The sequence below is a fragment of the Sparus aurata genome, chromosome 7, assembly GCF_900880675.1.
Source record: "Sparus aurata chromosome 7, fSpaAur1.1, whole genome shotgun sequence".
Taxonomy (NCBI): Eukaryota; Metazoa; Chordata; class Actinopteri; order Spariformes; family Sparidae; genus Sparus; species Sparus aurata.
Window position 1 is genome coordinate 20872663 of NC_044193.1, and position 21180 is coordinate 20893842.

Sequence of the window (21180 nt, forward strand, 5' to 3'; positions counted from 1 at the left end):
AACATTTGTGGCTACTTTTGAAACATTTAAGCTCACCATATAAAAACACATTATTACACCTGCAAAGATTATTCAAAAAATAATAAAACTTCTCTATCTGTTCAACTAGGTCTTGTTCTGATCAGTCTCTTCTAAAAAGAAACATTTCACCCATCTGGGTAGTTTGTACACATGATGGCATGACTTTTGTGATGGTACAGTTCTCAAATTGCTGTAACATTTAGACGCCAAATAAAGTGTAAACAAGAACAAAGTTTGTATCATTATTACAGCCTTCAAATGATGACAAATTTGTATACAAATTCCTTGATCATGCAGTACTCAAGATATTTTAAAGATACATTAAAAACTGATTTTACATTGAGCTAGTCAGCTTGTTAATTCAACGATACCAAAGACGAGAACCCTGTGACATGTCTCATACATACCCTGTTTTTAACTACATCAAAAATGTGCTAAAAGACTCAGGCTAAAGCTAAGGTCCTCGGGCAAAGTCAACAATCTCACGAGCGAGCCAAATAATCCACAATGAAGCCTTGGAAACAAAGAAACAATATGTTGACCCTAACCCATTTTGGCTCAAGTACTGTAAGTATGATAAGGCTGACATGACAACTATCATTGGCAGATTTTATTACCTTCTGTTGGCTTGTTAAGCTAACTGGGCTCTTTATTGCTACATGATACAGCACTAAGGTGAAAGCTAATGTCCTGCCCTCTCACCAGCTGATGATCAACATGGAGGACATGGAAACAAAGAATCAACGTGTTCCTGTGTTGCAGTGTTGAGGTAAGCATCTGATTTTATTTTAAAACATAACCCTGTTTGGATACCAGAGGTTAGATTTATGCTTTTTAAATTTCAAAACAGTATATTTCCTTTTTGAAGTCACAAGAGGGAAGGCTTTAAGGACCAACCAATGTGTTTGGTGAACGTAATGCTATCATGGATAACAAGTTTGTCTGGGGTCTGCTGGAGTGTAAACTTCCTCAAATCTAATAAAGAGCATGACAGAGCCACTCACCGTGCCTGGTTACGGTTGCTAAGCTATGATTGGACGACCGCGGTTCATGGGTGGGGTTTAGCGAATGATCACTTGATAACATTTAATAGATATTAGCATCCAGCGTGTTTTGATATTTGATAATCTTTTGACTGAAATAAACAAAACACATTTAAGGTGAATACGAGGTTAATATCCCTGATAGATTTGTCATGTTTGTCTTCTTATTTTTCCAGACTACAGGACCTGGATAGAGGCCAGTGCAGGCATCATCCTTCAGCCCAGATAAAGATCAAGTATGCTTCATTTAATAAGTGGATGGAACATGAGAAGCAAAGGCATTGTTTCACCACCATGCATGATAGAGATTACATAGGATCTGCGTGTCCCGACATCGACGGAAAGTGGAAACGGAGAGCGTTTTAACACAAAGTGATGCTCGCGTCGTATCTACACATCTGCATAAACAGAGGGTTTTAGCGTCAGTTTAGTGCGGGGTTGTGAAGGTTAACAGCACCTGAAAATGGATTATACAAAAATAAAATGTTGACTTATGACCAAATAAATTCCAAATTGTGCAGTCACTGGAAAATAAAATGTATTTAATGGTTGTTAATGCTGTAAGGTCACATTAAAAAGATGCCTGAATTCAAATTAGCCTCATTTTTTTCTTTTCTCTACCTCCTCCCCCCCTCTCGGTAAAAACATCTATAATTTCAGCTACTCAAAAAGAATCCTAATTGCTCATCTGAAAGGGACCATGATTGGATGCTCGAATGTCTTTATATAGGAATGACTCACAATTCCTCTGCTTGAATGACAAACAATTTTCTCTGGCAAATGATGCCATGTGTCTCATCGAGCACGAATAAGAATAGGTCCTGTTTTCCGACATGTGCACAAAACATGAGCTCGGTCGTATGCATGAGACAAATCGTGTCCAAGATGCGAAGGAGAAAAGAAAAGAAGAGCAAATGTCACAGACTTGTTTTGATCGTGCATACCAAACAGTGGCAATCAAAACCACACACACTGCCTCTGGTTTTTTTAGACAAAAGTAGGAAACTTTCACTCAATTGACATTATCGCCATGTGCAAATGTTGGCCTTTTAATGATATGAAAACACTGAAGCTTAGCTCCTGCACACTGCAATACATGCACCCCCCCCCCGAATGAGAGTTGAAATGCTATAGGCAATTAGAAGAGTCTCTAGAATTTCCTTGAAATGAAGTGCTAAATGAAACGTGGTCAGACTGACAAGTCTGCTCTCTTTTTCACTGAGCTTCTCTGTCTTCCTGCAGCTCTTCGTGCAGAGGGGAAAGGTATACACGTCTCTTTTTACCAAATCAAGAGTCAATGCATGTAAGCCCTGTGGTGATTTTCCTTAATTGTGCTTCAGGGTGATTTGCGAGGTGGATGACACAATGAGGACATGATGTCAGTCAAATAATATCCCGGCATTTTCTCTTCAGTGCGAGCTCTGACTTACAGGCGCATTGTACAGTAACTGGGTTTGGTAAGAGAGTCAGCGTTTTCCATGTATGGAATAAATCTAGAATAAAAACAACACGTGGACATAATCTTTTAGTGGTTCACATGTCAGGGGCTTAAAGTCCTGCAACAGAGTATGGGAGCTGACCCCTGGGGAAACTAGGTCATGACCTCCTTGTCTGCAGAGCTGCGTTGAGGACATTATAGGATCCCTACATCTATTCCAACAGGAATCTGAAAGGAAGGAGAGATGTTTCACTCGGTTTAAGGACAACATACACCATAGATGGAAAATCACAACTCGTTCTTTTGTTCTCCAGTAAATGAATGATTCCAGATTCATTATCTCAACTGCTGTTTGTGCTCACGGAGCTGATTGTTGACACACTCAGGACACACCACTGGTTCCCATGCCCTGCTGAAACAAGTAGGGTCAGTGTGACCTGGCACAGGGGTCGGAGATCAGCAAGCCGAGACAGAAAAATGCCCTCAAGTTTCCCTCAGGTGATTGTGAGATTTATAATCTTTGTATTTGGAAGTCCTGAGCTGTCTCAGTCGTAATGAGGTATTATTTTAACTCAGGGCACCAGGACCAAATCATATTTTCATATTCTCACGTCTTAATTGTATTCAAGGAAGAGCAGCGAGATAGATTTACCGATTCTCACTAAATGAACAATCTTTAACATTTATCTCGCGTCCCTGAGACGATCTTTAGCTCCAGATGCCTTGCAGGCTTACTGTACGGCTCATTACTGCAGGACAGCTACAGGTACAGCAAACAGGCAGTGTGAGTATACACAGCGATCACTGGGATACACTGTCCGAGGCATCTTCTGCACATCTCAACACCATCTGATACAAAATAATTCAAATAAAAACATTTTTGATTTTATCTGATAATCTAAAAAATATATACAAATACGAGTGGTGCTAAATCATAATATCTTTAACTAATATACACTTTATGATTGATTTATAAGAGGAGAGATTATGCACTCTTCTTGTGTGGGAGTGACGATAACCTAATTGTATCATTTGCATGTACCTCATCATGGCTGCCCTGAGGCAGACAGTTTGCATGAACAGATCAGATTGTGCAAAAAGCTCGATAGTTCAAGCACACCATGTACTGCACCTCTGCAGGTGTGTCATACATGTTTCGTACATCAGGAGCAAAACTGGTTTGGCAGAATGTATGAAAATGTCGATTGAGGACGGAGCGAGACAACATAGTGCAACAATATAATCCACAGCATGTTGTATTTTCATATGTTATGATTCTGTAGGGTTGCTACCTTGGCCAGATCTCCCTTGTAAAAGTGATCTAGATCTCAATGGGAATTCTTGGTAAAATAAATAAAAACAAAACTATCTTGTTTTTAAAATATAATCCTGAAAAAATAATTCTTGCAGGATAATTCACTTTGCTACCTGAAACTGGTTACTTTCAAGCTCTTTTGTAATTCAGATTAAATTTTTTTTTTTTTAAAGGCCTATCTGCGTTCATTGAATGTACGGTACGTATGCAAAATTCTATTGATGAGAGTGCTAATATTTTATTTATTTTATGTACTGTGTTCAGAATACCCAAACTCACAATGCGGGCAGTTAGAAAACCTGTAATCTTGTGATATAAACAGTAAACTTGGCTTAAAGTTATGTGCTACGTAGGTTTAATGGGAAGACCATTTAATTGGAAGGGAACTGTCTTATTTAATTGATTTTCATGACTGAATGGACTTAATAAAACAAAATGTCCTCAGAGGACAGCACCATTTCACAGTTATTTACTTTGTTTTTATTTGCAGGACCCTTCTACTTTCCAGCTTTAAACCTTCTTTTCCTTTGAAGACAGCTTGTTTATTCAGTTATGGAAATACAGTCTGAAAAATAATACAAATAAGTTTGTATTATTACTTTATCAGTATTGTAAATATTACCTTTCTGCATTCGGATTTCTTTTCCAACACGACATAGTGCACATTTAATGTCACCATAGGAAGAAATTAGAAAACATACACACACACACGAACACACACCTACTTTTTCACCCACCCAACTCTCCGCTAGAATAACACATGATGCAATTTCCTTCTTTTGTGTCGTGCTATGTGAGGCAGTGGTCTAACAAGTCTCAGCATTAGAAACATATTTCAGGCTCACAGTAGATGGACACATATGACTTTAAGCTTTGTAATTACTTAAAGGTGCAATATGTAGTTTTGGGGAAGAAATCTAAATCAGGAGAGAAACAAACCAAATAAACAAATTGCCTTTGTTTTCATGACTGAATAAACAAACTGACCTTAAAGGGCAACACAAATTCATACTGTTTTACTTTGTTTATATGTGGCGGACCCTGCCAACTTATTTTCCTCTGAGAACAGCTTGTTTATTCACTTATGGAAAAAAAAATCTGTGTTTGTGAAATTGCAGCAATGACTATTGTAAATATTGAAATCCTGAGTTTGAATTTCTTCTTCTTTCTTAAACGATAATTCCAAAACTGTGAAAAAAGTTTGCTTTGCTCAAAGTGAAAGCGCTTAATTCTTAATGAGAACGATCAAACTGCTACGTGAACAGAACTGACAATTAAATTAAAGTTGAACCTTGATACAGATGCAGAAGAAGATCGTGGTTTTCATACTTGGTTAGAAAAAACCTTGAGAAACATTTGATGCAGTGTAACATGAGCCTTGCTGTCGTTAACAGTGTGCGCAGACACTTTTATGCTTCCCAGCTCTGCTCTGTAGTGTGATCAGCCTCGTGAGAGGGAAACTATCTACAAAGTTGCTCAATCTGTTTGTTGTAAGAAACGGCTTTACAAGTCCTCGTTTAATGACATCACAAACTGGCTCTCTTTTTCGGCTCAAACTTTGCGAGAGAGATGTTCGGCATCCACTTTTTGAATTTAGCAATCCAAGGTCACAGAAGTATCCTATGCCGATCCAGTTTTTGAGATGATTTTTCAGTTTAAACTAGCGCAACCCTCAGCGCTTCTTTTGTTCTCCCACGCTTTTACTCAAATCAGTCATCATTTCTGCGGGACGAACCGACAGCCAAATTATCTTATCTACCTTTCATCTTCCAAATTTTTTCATCTGCATCACATTTTTTTTTTAATTTGAGATTAAAGTAGGCCTGCGTCTTTGTGCAGCACTAATTGCCATAGAGCTTCAGTAATTAAAGGACAATAAAGCCTTAGTAGTAATTAGTTTCTCTTGTTTGGTTGCTAGCCCATCAATTGTGCTTCAATAATACTGATCATTAGCATGCGCCTGGGCAGTGAGGGATGCTGGGAAAGGAGCCCTGCACACACAGCACTCCACATTCCATTCCCATGAAGCCATGGCACCGGGCCATGCTGTTAACCCTCTGTGTGCCGGGCCCGGAGAGTGGCAGGCTGTGCCTACCTACCAGCGGCCAAGGCCCACACTGTAAAATAAAAGAGGTTGCACTGTAATATAATAGACCTGCTGAAATAATGACCTGCTTTTTTGCATTTCTGAAGGTTGGGAAGATAAAAGCTGCAGCAGTGGGCAGATGCTGCTGTCATGGTTTGTGTAAAAACAATTGTACCCTTCTCTTCCCTTTATTCACATGCAGGTTCAACTAATGAAAGCCTGTCTGCAGCACCACCGAGGAGTGATAAAGGGGATTTATCATCGTCGCATCTTTAAAACAGATCAAATTAGGTGTCTTTAAACAGCATGGGGAAGGATCAGAAACATTTTTGTGCAGGAGGCAGCAGTGCTGTATGGATTGTGCTGTAAACTGTGGCATAGTAATAACGCCAGGCAGCAGAAAATGTGCTCTGTTCTGTACTTTGCCTTGACATGATTGAAAGACAATGGTCCCATGGATAGGCCATTTCAACATCAAATGTGCATGCACATCACAGGGCAAGGGTGTGCTATCCATCACATTCAGTGAGCTGTCAGAGGCGGCTCTCACAGCCCCGGCTTTCTCTCCGCACACATTTGCAACTGCATGGCAATACAAGATTAAACCTCCCTGTACATATTCACAGTGCTCACAGTTAGAAGTGTGGCTTTCTGCACTGCTGCCTGCATTTGATCATATATTTTTCTAACATGTTCTTTTAATAAAAAACAACAAAATAAAAGACTGTATTTTAAAATCCAGGCTCAGTTAGAGACAAAACAACTTTACTTTTGTGAAAACTGACTTCAAATGAAATGAGGGAAGAAAACAAAATCAGCCCTGTGAAGATTAAACTCTAAAAAACTTTATTAGAATGGAGATATCTCTGAGTTTTAAGGGGGCCTATCCGAGTGGATGTTGCTCTCCGCTCCGGGCTACAGACTGTAATGGGCTCTGTATAATCAGGAGACGTTAAACACAACAGGTTCAGGTCGTAGCCACGCAAACAAAAAGATAATATTAAAGAGAGAGAGAGAGAGAGAGAGAGAGAGAGAGAGAGAGAGAGAGAAAACATAATAAAAACACGGTAGAACTGCAAGAGAAGAGACTCCGCACAACCACCCTCCCATCCGCCTTGGCACAATAACCCAAATGGAAGCCCTTTATGGAGCCCTGATGGAGGCAGAGTGCGCTTTATAATGCACAGCCGTGCACACCACTACATTTCCAGCTAATCAGAAGCGCGCAGTTGCAGAAAGGAGAGCGGTTGCCAAGGCAGCCACCAATCTCCCCTCCCCCTTCTCCCTCCGTTCCTCTTTCCCGTTTATTATCGGCAGAGGTCGCATGGCAGAGGGAAGTCCAACCACTTCTGTACTGGAACCAATGCAAGAATATGCACCTCCATAACAAAGCCCGTGTGGAGTCCTGAGAGCAGTGAAAGGGGGGAAACGAGAGGCTGCGCGCTTACGAGCTGCTGACTTAACACAGGTTTTAAAACAGAAAGAAAGACAGAAACAAAAGAGAGAGGATCTAAGTTGGAGGGTTGTTTTTTGTTTTTTGCTTTTATTTGCTCAACGGGATAGTTTTTGCCAACACGTGTGTGTGAGTCTTCACGAAATTGTGTCCTCTGAGCGAGCGAACGAGCGCTTTTTTTTCGCATCCTGGAGGAGGACTGACTGCGCATCATCACCAGAGTTGGTGCCGAAGTTCGGCCGCGAACGGATGTGAGGGAAGAGTACCGAGCACAGACACACACTCTCTCTCACACACACACTCCCCCACTTTCTTCTGCTCCGTGTGCGTGCGTGCTTTCGTGCGCGCGCGTGCGTGTGTGTTCTCCTGCTCCGGCGTTGTGTTTGCTGAGACAATAGTGAGTCAAAAAGACGCCGAAAGCGATTTCATGCCTTCAGTCTCGCACAACCTGAGATGGACGTGAGATTTTATCCTGCGCCCCCGGCAAATGTGGGTTCATGCTCCCTACCGACTGATCCAAGTTGTCTGAGCTCGTTGGACTATTACCACTCGAACAAGGTAAATAACAAGCTCTCTCTCAGTGTGTGTGTGTTGTGTGTGTGTTTCTGCTCGTGCATCGAAACGCTTCTTGTCTCACCTGTCTCTCCATACGAGCCCAACACAAGCCTGCAACATTCACGCAGTGCCCCCCTCCAAAAAACACAGAACTAAAAAAAAAAAAAAAACAAAAAAAGAAAAAACAAACAAAAAAACGCACGTTTTTGGATGCTTTATGATCCACGGGTCTGCTCTTGCTCTTTAAAGCAAAGCAAAGCAAAACAAAACAAACAAAATGTCAAGTGTCAGCAAGTAAAGAGTGACCCGAGCTGTGGGATGAGCTGCCTTTTAATTCAGACACGGGGTTTGTGTTGGAAACCTGCAATCATTCTATTTTGTCGCTGAAAAGGAAAGAAAAAAGAAAAAAAAAGCGTGTAGTCCAACTTTCTTTTTTCCTCTCGCCAACATGGTGATTATGTTATTTTCCCCCCGGTGAGATCGTGCAGTTGTGTGTTGTTGTTTTTTTTGTTTGTTTTTTTTTTGTTGCACAAAGCTGGCATTAAGTGTCCCACCCGATGTGGAATACCAGAGGCTGTATAGAATCCATACTGCCCCCACTCTGCTGCTCTGTGCTCCAACATATCTTCCCTCACAGTGATTTCTAATAGCTTACATGGGTTTTTATTTTCCTTCTTCTACTTCTTCTTCTTTATCCGCTGGGAGTTGAACGATTAAATGGATGTGTGCCAGTAATGTTCTGTTAATTACTTTGTAAAGGAAAACCACAGAGTCTGGCTGCTACAAGTATCATTCTTTTTTTTTTTTTTTTACTCTTATGTCAGGGGCTGACACCCCGTCGCTCTCTGGCTTGTGACCTGCACTCTCTCCACTGAGAAGTGCGCAGGTGGCTTTTAAAACGACAGTATTGATGTTTTGTCAAAGAGAGAAATCAAGTCATCACCCCATCTGTAATAATCCTGTGATAAAGGACCAAAGAATGGAGTCTTGAGGCGCGTTGAATTGAAAGCCTGCCATACTGCAGGAGATAAAAAAAAAAAAAAAAAAAAAGCATGAAGTAAGATAGGCTCTCAGAAAAGTACTAATGAGCAGCACAAACACAGGGTATACCCTGTGGAAACACCAGGAGAACTATTTTAAACTGTTTAATTAACAAACTTGCAGCTTCCACCCGTGCTACCAGGGTCTCAGCCATCTGTAATCACAGAATTAGACTCTTTCGTTGCCACTTACCGTGGTGGGAACGTTACAGCTCAACAGGCATCTCGCTGTTGACCTGCTGCTGCTGCTGCTGCTGCAGATGAAGCTCGAGGAGATAAAGATGGAGTTGTTCTTCTCAGATAAAGATGGCTTTCAGGTATGACAACGAGTGGAATGATACACACAGCTGGGGATGTTTGTCTTACGCTGTGTGGGCACATGGAAAATCTCTGTAACTGAACGGAAAATTCCAGTTATCAACTGAAAACCTCACGTCCCTGTTTGAAAAAAGGGTGCTACAGTCACATTTTGCATGTTCGGTACCCCAAAAAAAAAACAAAAAATACAAGCAGGAGACAGTTTTATTGAGCCTGATCCTCAGATGAAATAAGGTGGATGTGTATAAAACATTTACCGATCAGGCCGGTATTACACCTGTGACACACAAATGTGCTCATATAACTGTCTTCTCCGCACTCAGGCTATCTTTTTTGTAGGTCAAACGAATTAGGATCATCCTTGGTGCGGATAATCCCAAGAATATGCTGATATCCGCACACTGCATGAATCCTGGAAACAAAGCCGCAAGATATGAAGTGATATAAAGTGCCTTCACCAGTGGGGGGTGGGGGAGAGAGTGACACCAAACAACTGTCAACGATACAAAAAGTGTGGCGCCCCTCGAAAAAAATGACAAGTGTTCATTTTGAATTATTGAGATCTTCCCTGCGCTCGAGGGAGGGAGCGGGGCCCTTTCCAATTTGCTCATCGCCGCACGTGTAACACTAACTACCTTCACTAGCAATGCAAATGAAGGCCGGGGGGGGAGCAGCGGGGATCATTTGGTGTCCTGTTAACACGACCACGCAAGGTCAAGTTCCCTCTCCTCAAAAGGCTTGTCAAGCCGGCTGTGGCATTAAAAAGACATCTGATTTGTTATGTAGGTACTGTATCTACGGATCAGATCTGCCTCGCTGCTAATCATCTCTGGCAGGCCCGCTCGGCCAATTTTCTAATTCTGCCCAGGTCGCCCTCTGAAGCAGCGTGGAGGCAAAAAGGCTAATCATGGCGTTGAGGTCAATTTCTCTTTTTATGGGCTCATTTTTTGCACATTTGTTTGGATTTCTTTTGGTTTGTAGGCAAATTTGTTGGTGAATTTGTTGAACTCGAGAGTATTCTTTGGGGATGACACTATTGGAAAAGAGTCAAAATAATTTGAATAAAAAGAAGCTTTTGGTAGGATGGTTACAATTTGGCAACCATATTGAGATTTAGCAATTATTTCTCTCTGGCTGCTCCACTTTCCTGTTTTCCTTCTTTATTTTTTTTTTTAGGCAATTTACAGCCTGAGAAAACATTTCTCCTTTTATCGCTGTGAAATTTACAGTGTTAATCTGAGTCACACACGGGTTTAATTGGATAAAATGAGCATGTGCTGTTATTTTCGCTTTATAGTCTGTTTATTTGCAAACCTGTTTTGTGCGCTGCCGGCTCACTCTGGGTGCTGTGCCGCGGACGCGAGCCTAGTTTGAGTAATTAGCGAGTTTATGTGACTTCCAGGGAACACGTGTGCCGCTTTTCATGCTTTCAGCCTTTGTCACACTGCTCATTTGGAGCTTCTGGTTGCATTCCCCCTTTTTCTTTAACCTTCTTCAATGTGCTGATAATTGCTGTGATCACCAGTCACTGTGTGAATCACTTCCCTTTTACCGAGGCGTCCACGATCAACATAAAAAACGCCTTGCGAGGACTGAGAGATGTGAACCAAACGTGTGTCGTCGACTAGCGCTGCTCAAATGACATGAATCACCGTGCTGCTGGCCACGACTGTATCCTCTGAGAACTTCGGCGCTGTAGAGGTGGAGGAAAAAAAACAAAAATGGTGAAGAACGCAAAGAAAGAGATGCATGAAATGAGCAGGGAAGGTACTTCAAGTGCAGATTGAGATGATTCAGAGGGATCCATAAATAACCCTGAAGATGTCTACTTCAGAACTTTCAATACTCACTTTATTTCGCTTGTCAGTGTGCGTGGCTTTTTATTACTATCACTCTCAGACAGCCAAGGAGAACCATACACAACAATGCCAACCGCTTTGTGCTCTGATGGCAAGAAGAAACCGTGTCATGTTATCACGCTGCCTTACATGCTCATATAAAATGTGCAAATACTGCAGTAATGTGTACTTTCTGTGTCTTTAAAAAAGCAATTCAAAGTGTAAAGATGGGTCTTATGCAACATGTACAGCTGTAATTGTGCTGTGGTGACTTGTTTGTCAGTTTGCTCCGTGAAATGGGAACACAGTGTCTGCTGCTTTATTTGAATACCTTAATCAAACAGTGCAGACTGCTGCTGCTGCTGCTGAGGTGAGCTGAGCTGCTGCCTACAGTATAGCAGTAGAGCACAGACTAGAGTAGGCCTTGTGTTTATACATCCAAGCCCCACCCAGCTCATATATCCTCCCAACAACTGATATCTGCTTAGATAGGGCATGACTGAAGAGCTGGCTTTGTTACTTGGTGGTCTCCTCTGCCTCTGATAAGCTGGGGAGTGATGCGCTCCATTTGAATGCCTTATCTCAGTTTTATTTATTTTTTTTATTACAGGACTGCCTTTGTGTGCGCCGAGCAAAGGGTTTGATTGCTTTGCATTAACATATTCAGTCAGTTCCCATCACATGATCATCCTCAAGCGAGACAAGCTCCTGAATAAACATGTTTGTTGTTAGTTTTGGTTAAATGTACAAGGTTTTTTGTTTTTTTTCTCATTTATTTTTATTTTTTTAATATCTTGAGTACTTAAACATGGCTGACGAATTAACCAGCGGCGGTGATGCAGGCTGCGGTATTATGTTCATGTTGAGTGGTGTTGTCGCTATTAGCTAATGACAAACTCTGTGGTATGTGACAGAGAGGCAGAAAGGGAGAATCAAAGGATGAGCGAGAGTCAAATGGGTTGAAGTAATCAGTGGCCCAGTATGGGGACTGTGTGCGTGTGTGTGTGTGCGTGTACGTACGCGTGTGCATGCTAACTCGGGGCCATTCAAGCGTTTTGCTGACTACAGAATCACAATCACAATTGCTTTCATAGCCCCCGTGCAGAGGAAGGCCATGCATACCACAGTAAGGGCCGGTGACACACAGCGAGCAGGGGGCAAAAAACAGCAACTAAATCATATTCTCCCCGCCCCGACACACGGAGCAGATTTTTAATAGGGATTCCAACCATTTGAAATCATTTCAATAAAACTGGAATTGGCTCTGACATTGGCTGAGTCACACAGCCGGCATATGGCACAGAGATTTCTTGCCTCATATATATGTATTTAAATGTATTTTTTTACTTAGTGTAGGTGACTCTGTGAAAAAGTCCTTTTCCTGACAAGGTGTCCACATCATTCTGTGGATCTGTTGAGATCGGTTCTGATAGATGTGGAACAAATGTAAATATTGATGAAAGGAAATGAGACACGTGATGCTGGATCATGAATGGATTTTTTTCCCCACCATTCAAATACGTCTTTGTTTGGCCTTTAAATGTTTGTGTTTGATGTAGGCTATGAGAGTGACGGTATGAGTGTGTGTGTGTGTGTGTGTGTGTGTGTGGTAGTGGCGGTGGTGGGGGGTTTACCCATGTGCTAATTATTGGCCCTGGCACTGCTGAGCTACTTGCTCGTCGGTGGGTAGCAGCGCGTCCCCCTCAGCGTCTGTTACCGTAATTAAGACCAGCCGCCCCGCTGTAGTATGCTTACATTAGTCAGCCTGGGCCTTCCCATGGGGCAGTGCGATGGCATTCTCATTCTTACTGCAGAAGAAGAAAAGGAAAAGAAACAGAGGCAGCACCTGCTGCAGAGGAGGCCCATGGGTGTTTAGTTAAATGTTGATTATGTTAGTTAATGGCTGCAAACGCTCAGAGGGAAGGACATGTGATGGCATGATCTATCTATCTATCTATCTATCTATCTATCTATCTATCTATCTATCTAATGTGGTTGTTTTTCTAGTTTTGAGCTGTGCTAAAGTATTTTGAGATTTCAACATGACTTCACTGAAGTGTTATTTGGTTTTGCCATATGCATTGTGAAAGCTACAACATACAACACAACACAGACATTGTACATGTGAGCTCCTACAGAAGCCAGACAGTGTTTCTGTGCTAAAGGCAAACAAATGTAGATAAACAGGAAGGAGCGTAAGAGTGCCAAGAGAGCTTCTTTATATAGGCCGTTTATGTACGAACTGTATACACTGTATGTGCTGATCTGATCAGTCGGTTAGATTAGCCCGTTGACAGGAAATGTTTTTCTGATATACGTCATTTTTAAATGAAAAATCTTTTGAGTTTGGATCTGAGCAGGGTTTTGAAGTCGCCTCCTCGGGTTCTGGAACGTTACTCACTGCTAAAATAGTTAACAGATAGCCCAGCGATTAAAATAATCTTCACTCACAGCCCTTGTAAATATATGTACAGTATAGCTACTGAAGGCTTATGTACTACTACTGCTTTATATATTGACCCAGAAATAACTGTGCTCAATGTATTGTTGTCGTTTAACACCATTTTATGCCCCTGATGTGACAAAATAGTAGCATAATAATGCGAGTACACCATTTCAAAGAGCAATGAACCTCTTAATAATCAGACATTGGAATTGGAAATCAAGCAGAAGTCACAGAGTGCATACCTCTGCCAAGGCCCAACAGTCCCATTTAATCCAATCGTGCCTGTATTTAAAGCAACAGTGTGTAACTTTTTAACCTAGAAATATCAGTTTCAGAATCATTTTTGACACTACAGTGTCTTGTTTTAGGCTGAATGGTGTCTCTGTCACAGCCACTCTGCCCCCCCATCACTTTTTTCTGCACTTTGTAACTTCAGTTGTACTCAGAAACTAATTCCATAAGAAGTTAACAAAAATTACGAAAGACGCCCTCTCGCAGTGTTGAGTAAAGGGGGTAAAACAATTGTGGATAAGTCTCTTCATCGCATCTGGCGGCATTGAGATCAGCAAAAACTGAATGCGGTCTTGTGCACACATCGCTAAGTTAATGAGATAAAACGTATATACGGTAAGTGGTTAATTCTGGTGACAGGCCTGTGTACTGTGTGATAGGCAGTATGTGTGTCCAGTTTACAGTATACGTATCAGTGTATATGTATGTGTGTACGAAGTGAGCTGTATGGGTTGTGCCGTGTGTACTGTATATATGTATGTATGCATGGAAGAGGCTGGAAGCTGGACAAACATTCCCAGTTGTCTCAGCTTCCTGAGGTATGTCCTGTGCAAACATCATGGGCCATGGTATAAGCTACTTGCCTGGGATTCAAGGCTCTTTCCCTCCCTTGTTTTCACTGAATATCCTTTACAAATATTATCGCCCTGGTGTCAGTGCCATGTTTGCGCTGCGGCCCGTGGGGACAGTACCCATATGAAAGTTGAATTATAGGTCCGAGCTCAGAAAAAGTACAATAATGTGAGTTTTTATTCTTTAAGGGAGATGAATCAGAATCCTTTTTTTTTTCTTTCTTTTTTTGATTTGCAATCAGTAGCAGATCTTTAAATGCTAACCTGAGCGCTGGTGTCTGCCATTAGTTCACTGACATGCATTGATCTGGACCGCGAGGGTTTGCCACTCGAGGACGACAGGGCTAATAAATCCATATGATCCTGAATTTGCTCTCTTTCCCTCTTTCCCCAGCTGTGACTGTCTCGCCTTGTCCCTTGTCTGTCAGGAGCATGTGTTTATTATGTGTGACATATTTAGCAGGCAGATATAATTGCCAGCACAAGGCTGTAATCGTCTGCGTCCAATCCAGTCAGCAGAGACTGCGGGAGCCCACAGAGCCACCGAGGTAATCAAACTGTGGCTCATTCTTCCTCTTTGAGAGCTAATGATGAGCTCCATGATCGTTTACAATGGGCAGAGGGAGAAGTGTGACAGAAAGTGCAGTGGTAATACCATGGTTGTAGTTCCTGTGCAGCTATTATCTTTGGTTTAAGACATGGGAATCGCCTAAAACAGGAAGAAGTTGCTGTAGAGTTATGGATAGAGAAAAGAAGAGAGAAGTATGTTGTTAAAGAAAAAACGGAGGTAGAGATGTTGGAGGAGGCTTGTGGGTTGAAAGAAGGGAGGGAAAGTGAGAGAATGAGGCCCTCTCCTTGCGCTGCCGTCCTATTTAGTCTCAGGCTGGCCACGAGCCACACTGATGACTGATGTCGCTGAGAAAAAACAAACAGAGGAAAGAAAAGTAGGATTTTGGAAATTATGATATATGGCCAGTGGTGTTATGCTGTCGAGGACTCCGTCTTTCTCTTAACTCGGCCCCGACAACCTCACAGCAGCTCAGCAGGGTTGTTAACACACAGGAAAGGGAAACTTGAGCAGATCTTTTTATAGAATTGTTAATAACACAGTAGACAGTAGTGAAAAACCATAGCCTAAAGCAGCACTTACTGGCACAACCCACGTGAACCAGGCAAGTAAAGTGTACGTGTGTGCATGCTTTTGTGTGTGTAGCAGGCAAATTAGCAGTGGTGGAGGACGTATTCAGATCCTTTACTTAAAGGGGCACTTGTTTCGGGGGAGAAATTCAAAAAATATACTCTCGAAATACTCTAACAGGTCAAAGTCTGATCATTTTATTTATAAAGTACAACAAAATGCAGCATGAAAAGTACAAGCAGTGGTGGAAAGTAACCAAGTATTCAGCATTTACTCAAGTACTCTACTTAAGTACATTTTTTAATGTCAATTTGATGCTGTTTTACACATTAACTTTGCTATAAATCAGAGGCAGATACTGTACTTTTTCACTCCACTTAATTTGTTTTACATTTTTAGTTACCAGTTACGCTGCTGATTTAGTTTGATTATACAGAAACTAGTCAAACAAAATAATGACCTTTATGTAGATTGACATAAAACTGTCCCTGAAGGAAAATCCACAAGCTGCCCATCAGATACACTTTAGTAGTTAAACAACCAACTGTCATTCCACACAATGAGTACTTTTACTTTCATTACGTAAAGTGTGTTGTTATGTTAGTCCTTTGGTACTTTGAAATTCAAATGGGCAACTTTCACTTGTAACAGAGTATTTCTACAGTTCGGTATTAATACAAGATCTTAGTATTTCTTTCAGCTCTTGTGTGTAAGTACCCATGTCCATGTTGAATTGCAATATCAGGTTTATTTTCTTTTTACTTTTTACTCCAATTTACCTATACAGAGTTCAAAGCACTTTGATATAATCAACCAGTGGTAATAAAGCTTGAGATGAGTTTGACCAAAGATTACTTGAGGCTCAAAGTTAAAAAACTCTCAAATATTTCACATAAAGGCTAGATAGAAGTATAGAATATTAATTCAAATTGGTGTATCCAAACTTTTTGTCATCTTCTACTTTGTCTCTGTCGCTTCAGATTTTGAGCTTCTGCAGTCAAAAGTTAGCAGCAGTAGCAGTTTAAGTTGGCGTACTTGCTTAGCAAAGGCATTGTGAATGTCATAACCAGGAACAAATGTTTGTGGCAGCAGGGTAGGGAAAGGGAGTGAAACTGAGAGATGGTCATGTTTTATTAAGCCTGATAATGCAGCCTAATCTGTGGCTCGGGTTACACAGTGCTTTGTGGGTAATTAGAGATCATGTCGTATGCCTGGCCTGCTGAAAAATTGCACTCCGCCCTAATCCCCTCCTATCCGCCTTTCACCCGCCACCTCCCTACTTCTCTCTCCTCATTCTCTCCCTTGTGCTACCAAACGAGCCAGTTTCCTGTCAGGAAAGCGCACAAATAAACAAACATGGCAGCCATACTTCAGGTAGCGAGTCATCAGAAAGTCTATACATTGCTGTGTTACATGTAAGACACTTGGAAATGTGCTTATGTGCTCAGAATTCAATAAGAGGAAGTCGACAGTGGAGCACTTTGTGGTTTGTTTTGTGGAACTTGTTAGATGAATGACTAATGCCTCCTGGCAAGTGCCCCTGGTTTACTATTACCAAAACAATGGCACTTGATACAGAGCACCGTAGCCTTGGTTTTCACACAGACAGGAGCTCAGGCTGCTGTTTTCTTTTGAACCCTAAATGCTGACTGCCCATTCATGCAACATCCCCCGAACACACCGACGCACACAAAGGAAATTCTCAACTGACACGGTGACTTGCTGCAAAAAAACAGCAGCTTCTTTCATCACTCATTGTCCACAATTTTTCCATTGTCGAGCACCAAGAAGCGTTTCCTTTTCTTGGTATCTAGATGTGGTTATCGACATGTGTAAAACAGTAGCCGTGTTTACAGGACACAGTTATATAATTACTGGCTTTGCTGGGATTATGACAGCAAGTCTACATATCAGGTGGAGAATGGTGATGCGGTGTGGTACAGTTTCACGGCAAAGGATTCAGCCGTCTCCATAAAAGTGTATAGGTGAAAGGCAGGTTTAGAGTGTTGCTCGCTGATTTGAATGCGTGCCGTGTTTCCCCTAAAAAATTTTGTTACGCCTGGTGGTTTGAGCGAAAAATCCCCCTTACATAAAGGAAACCCATGAAAGCAATAATAAAACCAACCGTATAGAAACAGTATGCATTCATCTCCTCTTTATCTTGGCGCCGACTCATAAACATCTTACAGTATGCGCTATTTGAATCATTGAAGGAAGAGTATCTGTAAACTGTTTTGAATTCTATCACTATGAGTGCACATGATAACAGTACTGTCATAGATACCAGCCACAAGTAATAAACAGAACTTCTGCAATGTTGTGTGGTTGAACTCATTAACCTCCAGAGCCACCGCAGCAGGTCATATGAGCCATCAGTTACTCAGACACAGATGAGATAAAGGCGCTGCGTTTCACAGGGATATCTGCTCATATTGCTGCCATGTAGGGAAACAAGCTTTCAAACGGCTCATATACCATCAGGCATTGCATTTGCATAAAAATGTATCAAAATGCAAAACTGGGCTACTTTCAAAGTGCTCAAGTAGCACGGTGATTATTGGCAGAACTAGAAGGCTTTTAAGAGTCGAGGTAGCTAATAGCTACCAATGGCTCTTTATCTCAGTCTGCATGTCGGTGTTTTTTTGCGACTACGGGAAGCAGAGACACAAAGTGATGCAGGAAAACAGCAGTGGAGTTGTTAAGCAGGAGATAAATCGGACTCTAGACTTGTGTCACCAGGTGTTGGCTTATATTAGTTAGATGTGTGGGGATTTTTAACATATATTTCCTTTTTCTGCTGCTGGTTTGATTGGGCCCGCTGGTTGTCACTCACCACAAAGTCACGGCCAGGTCCAGAGACTAACATCTTGTGAAAATTCACATGAATGCCCTCTGAAGTCGGAATAACAACGCAGGCGGTCTGAGAAAAAATGGGCGTATCCACATCCACCCAGAAAAACAGTGTGTGTGTACAGTGTGTACCATGAGAAATGTATTGATAAAATAATCAAAAAAGAGATAAATTATGCTTTGTTTTTGTTTTTTTTCAGTATTGAGTGACTTAGATAATGTACCCAACTTATGTCACGTACGTAACTCTTCGTTAAAGGTCCACTTCATAAGAAAGTAAATTTTTTGAGTCTCATTTCAGAAATCTTCAAACACTGACGCTGGGATTGTTGGTAATTGACAGTTCCTTAACTAACAAAGGTCCGACGGTCAACGATATCCTTTATGTCATTTTGGGAATCATTGGCATTCAACCCTTCTTAGGGATCAGAACATGTTGAGTAATCCACATAAATCTACAAACAAATTGTTGGGCTGCATGCTAATTTAATGTTGGCCTCACGCATAGAGTTTAATGCACAGTCATTATTTGTAATATCTTATGTAATATTTGATAATTACTGTTGATGTTGAACACCAGACATCATTTTTGGCCAATAGGTGCGATGATCAGACGGCGATGACAACAAAAAAACATAAAAAGCAAAGTTTACCCAATACAACTTTGCGACATTCAAACTAATTTTGAACCATAAACACACTGGCTCACTTTTACACCTCTGACTCCCCCACCACATGCACACACACACACACACACACACACTCACCATACAGCCGAAAGGCATTTCATTTCCTTTCCTCCTATGACAACATCACAATATAATGGGACATGGTGTCACGTGACAGGGGCGAGTACATGGAGTGATCAAATCGCTCTCCCTGTCTCTCTCTCCCTGTCTCTCTCTCTCTGTCTCTTTCTCTCGCTCTCTGGCTTGAAGGGCAGAACGGTCAGTCGTTACATAAACTGGAGTTGGTTCAATTACAGAAAAATGTTCTTTGTGTCCTTGTCATAAGCAGAGTGATAAGGTAGATAAAAAATAAGTTAGTTATATGTGTTCCTTCAGGATTTTGATGAATTGCACTCTATTCTGTGCTCTCTGTGTCCATGGAGGCTAAAATACTTCATTCAGGTTTGACTGCTAAATCAAAGCTGCACTGCTAAATGTTTTTATGTCAAAATACACTTGTGCTGTCAGCTTAAATGGGTGCATGGGTCTGCACTATAGAAGAGTGTAGATGTAATAGATTTGGAATATGTCTCACCAGTGGAACTCTTATCAGATGTGAACACCCCTCCATCTGTAGGAAGTGACAAACTAAAACTTAAGAGTGAAGTAACAAGCAGTCTTATAAACAAGGAAACGAGGGCTCTGCTCTGAACCCACCAACATTTGACCTTTTGCCTCTTTCATCCCGTTTGTTTGTCCTGTGGTAGAAATGACCAGCAGAGTCACCCTATTATCTTGCATGGAGCTTTTTAATTCCTCAAGATTTCAAGATCACATATAATGATTATTTTCAGGTAGATATTTGGTTGCCCACTTAAAATGTTTCATGCTTTAATGTTAAAAAAACACAGTATTTCTCTCACACTGTCCATTGCTGCAGCACCTCTGTTCACCCTCTGTCTAAACACTCCGTTTTAGCCTGTCTCTTCAAGCACCCCCTCCCAAAATGCTCATTTTGCTCTTATTGCTCAGCTTCCACCGGCCTGAGCAGACATTGCCCACTGTGTTTCAATGTCGGCTCTGCTGGTGTTTTTGCAACCATGGCCGTGCTGGGGGAGTGGCTGAGGGCGGTCACTATATAGTTGTGACATCACAAGTTTAAGGTCCTGACAGCTTGTTTGAAGCTCGCATTTCTACGTGGATTGAACGTTTTGATACTCTCAAAGTGCTCAAATAGCACCTGAACTTGCTTTATAATCGAAAAGACATGGGAATGTCACTTTCTACAACGTGGGACCTTTTAAATCAAAGTAAAAGCAACACTACCGTCACACAGCCTTTTCTTCATCGAACCACTTCCGTCGTTGTGATGACTCAAATTGTATTTTTCTGGTGCACAGCACTAGTTTTTCCAGCTGTTAATTTTCCATCTGTTCAACTTGTCGTTGTGACTGACCCTTAATCCAGGTACTCGTTGTGTTCTCCAGCACAGAACCATCGCACAGTTTTCAGATGAGCCTGTAATTAAGTCATCTCGGAGCCTTGAGCTGAGACCAATTTGCCACTAATTGTCCCGAGTTTTAATTTCTAATGGAATAAGGGCCAGAGGGAATGCCGCCTAATGAGATGCAGTTACTAGTTAGTGTGTGTGTGTGTGTGTGTGTGTGTGTGTGTGTGTGTGTGTGTGTGTGTGTGTGTGTGTGTGTGTGTGTGTGGTGTCTGTGCGTGTGCACTCTCTTATCTGTTTACTGTAACTGCTATTGCCCTGGTGAATAGAGAAACAAGAGTGAGTAAAGCAAGATGTTACGTTTTGTCTCTCTTACCGTGTTTCTGTTTATTCTACAAAGCACTCAGGACGTTTCTCACTTTTCCAAACTGTAAACTAACGCATAATAAATTATAGATGTACCTTGAAATGAGTAGCGTAATTGATTGTACATTGACAGGGGAGTCAGAATATGCCTTTTAGCAATACCTTCTCCCTTTTTTTCTCTAAACGGAGTAGCGCCCTCTCTTAATAACTGTGTGACAGTGGAGACCCGTCCAAATGTGAGAAGTGCTTTTGCCCTTGGCACTCAAGTTATTGCTCAGAAAAGCGTGGCTGTAGA

At 41.5% G+C, this 21180-nt stretch overlaps 1 protein-coding gene across 2 annotated transcripts in view; it reads left to right on the forward strand.

The window, feature by feature from the left end:
- Positions 1-7021: 7021 nt before the first annotated feature.
- LOC115585414 (thymocyte selection-associated high mobility group box protein TOX-like) overlaps positions 7022-21180 on the forward strand; it is an 89335-nt gene continuing 75176 nt past the window's right edge. For both annotated transcript variants that reach the window (XM_030423760.1, XM_030423761.1), the window contains exon 1: positions 7022-7914. In XM_030423760.1, the coding sequence (XP_030279620.1) occupies positions 7810-7914 (105 nt within the window). In that variant the 5' untranslated portion in view covers positions 7022-7809. The remainder of the gene's footprint in view (positions 7915-21180) is intronic.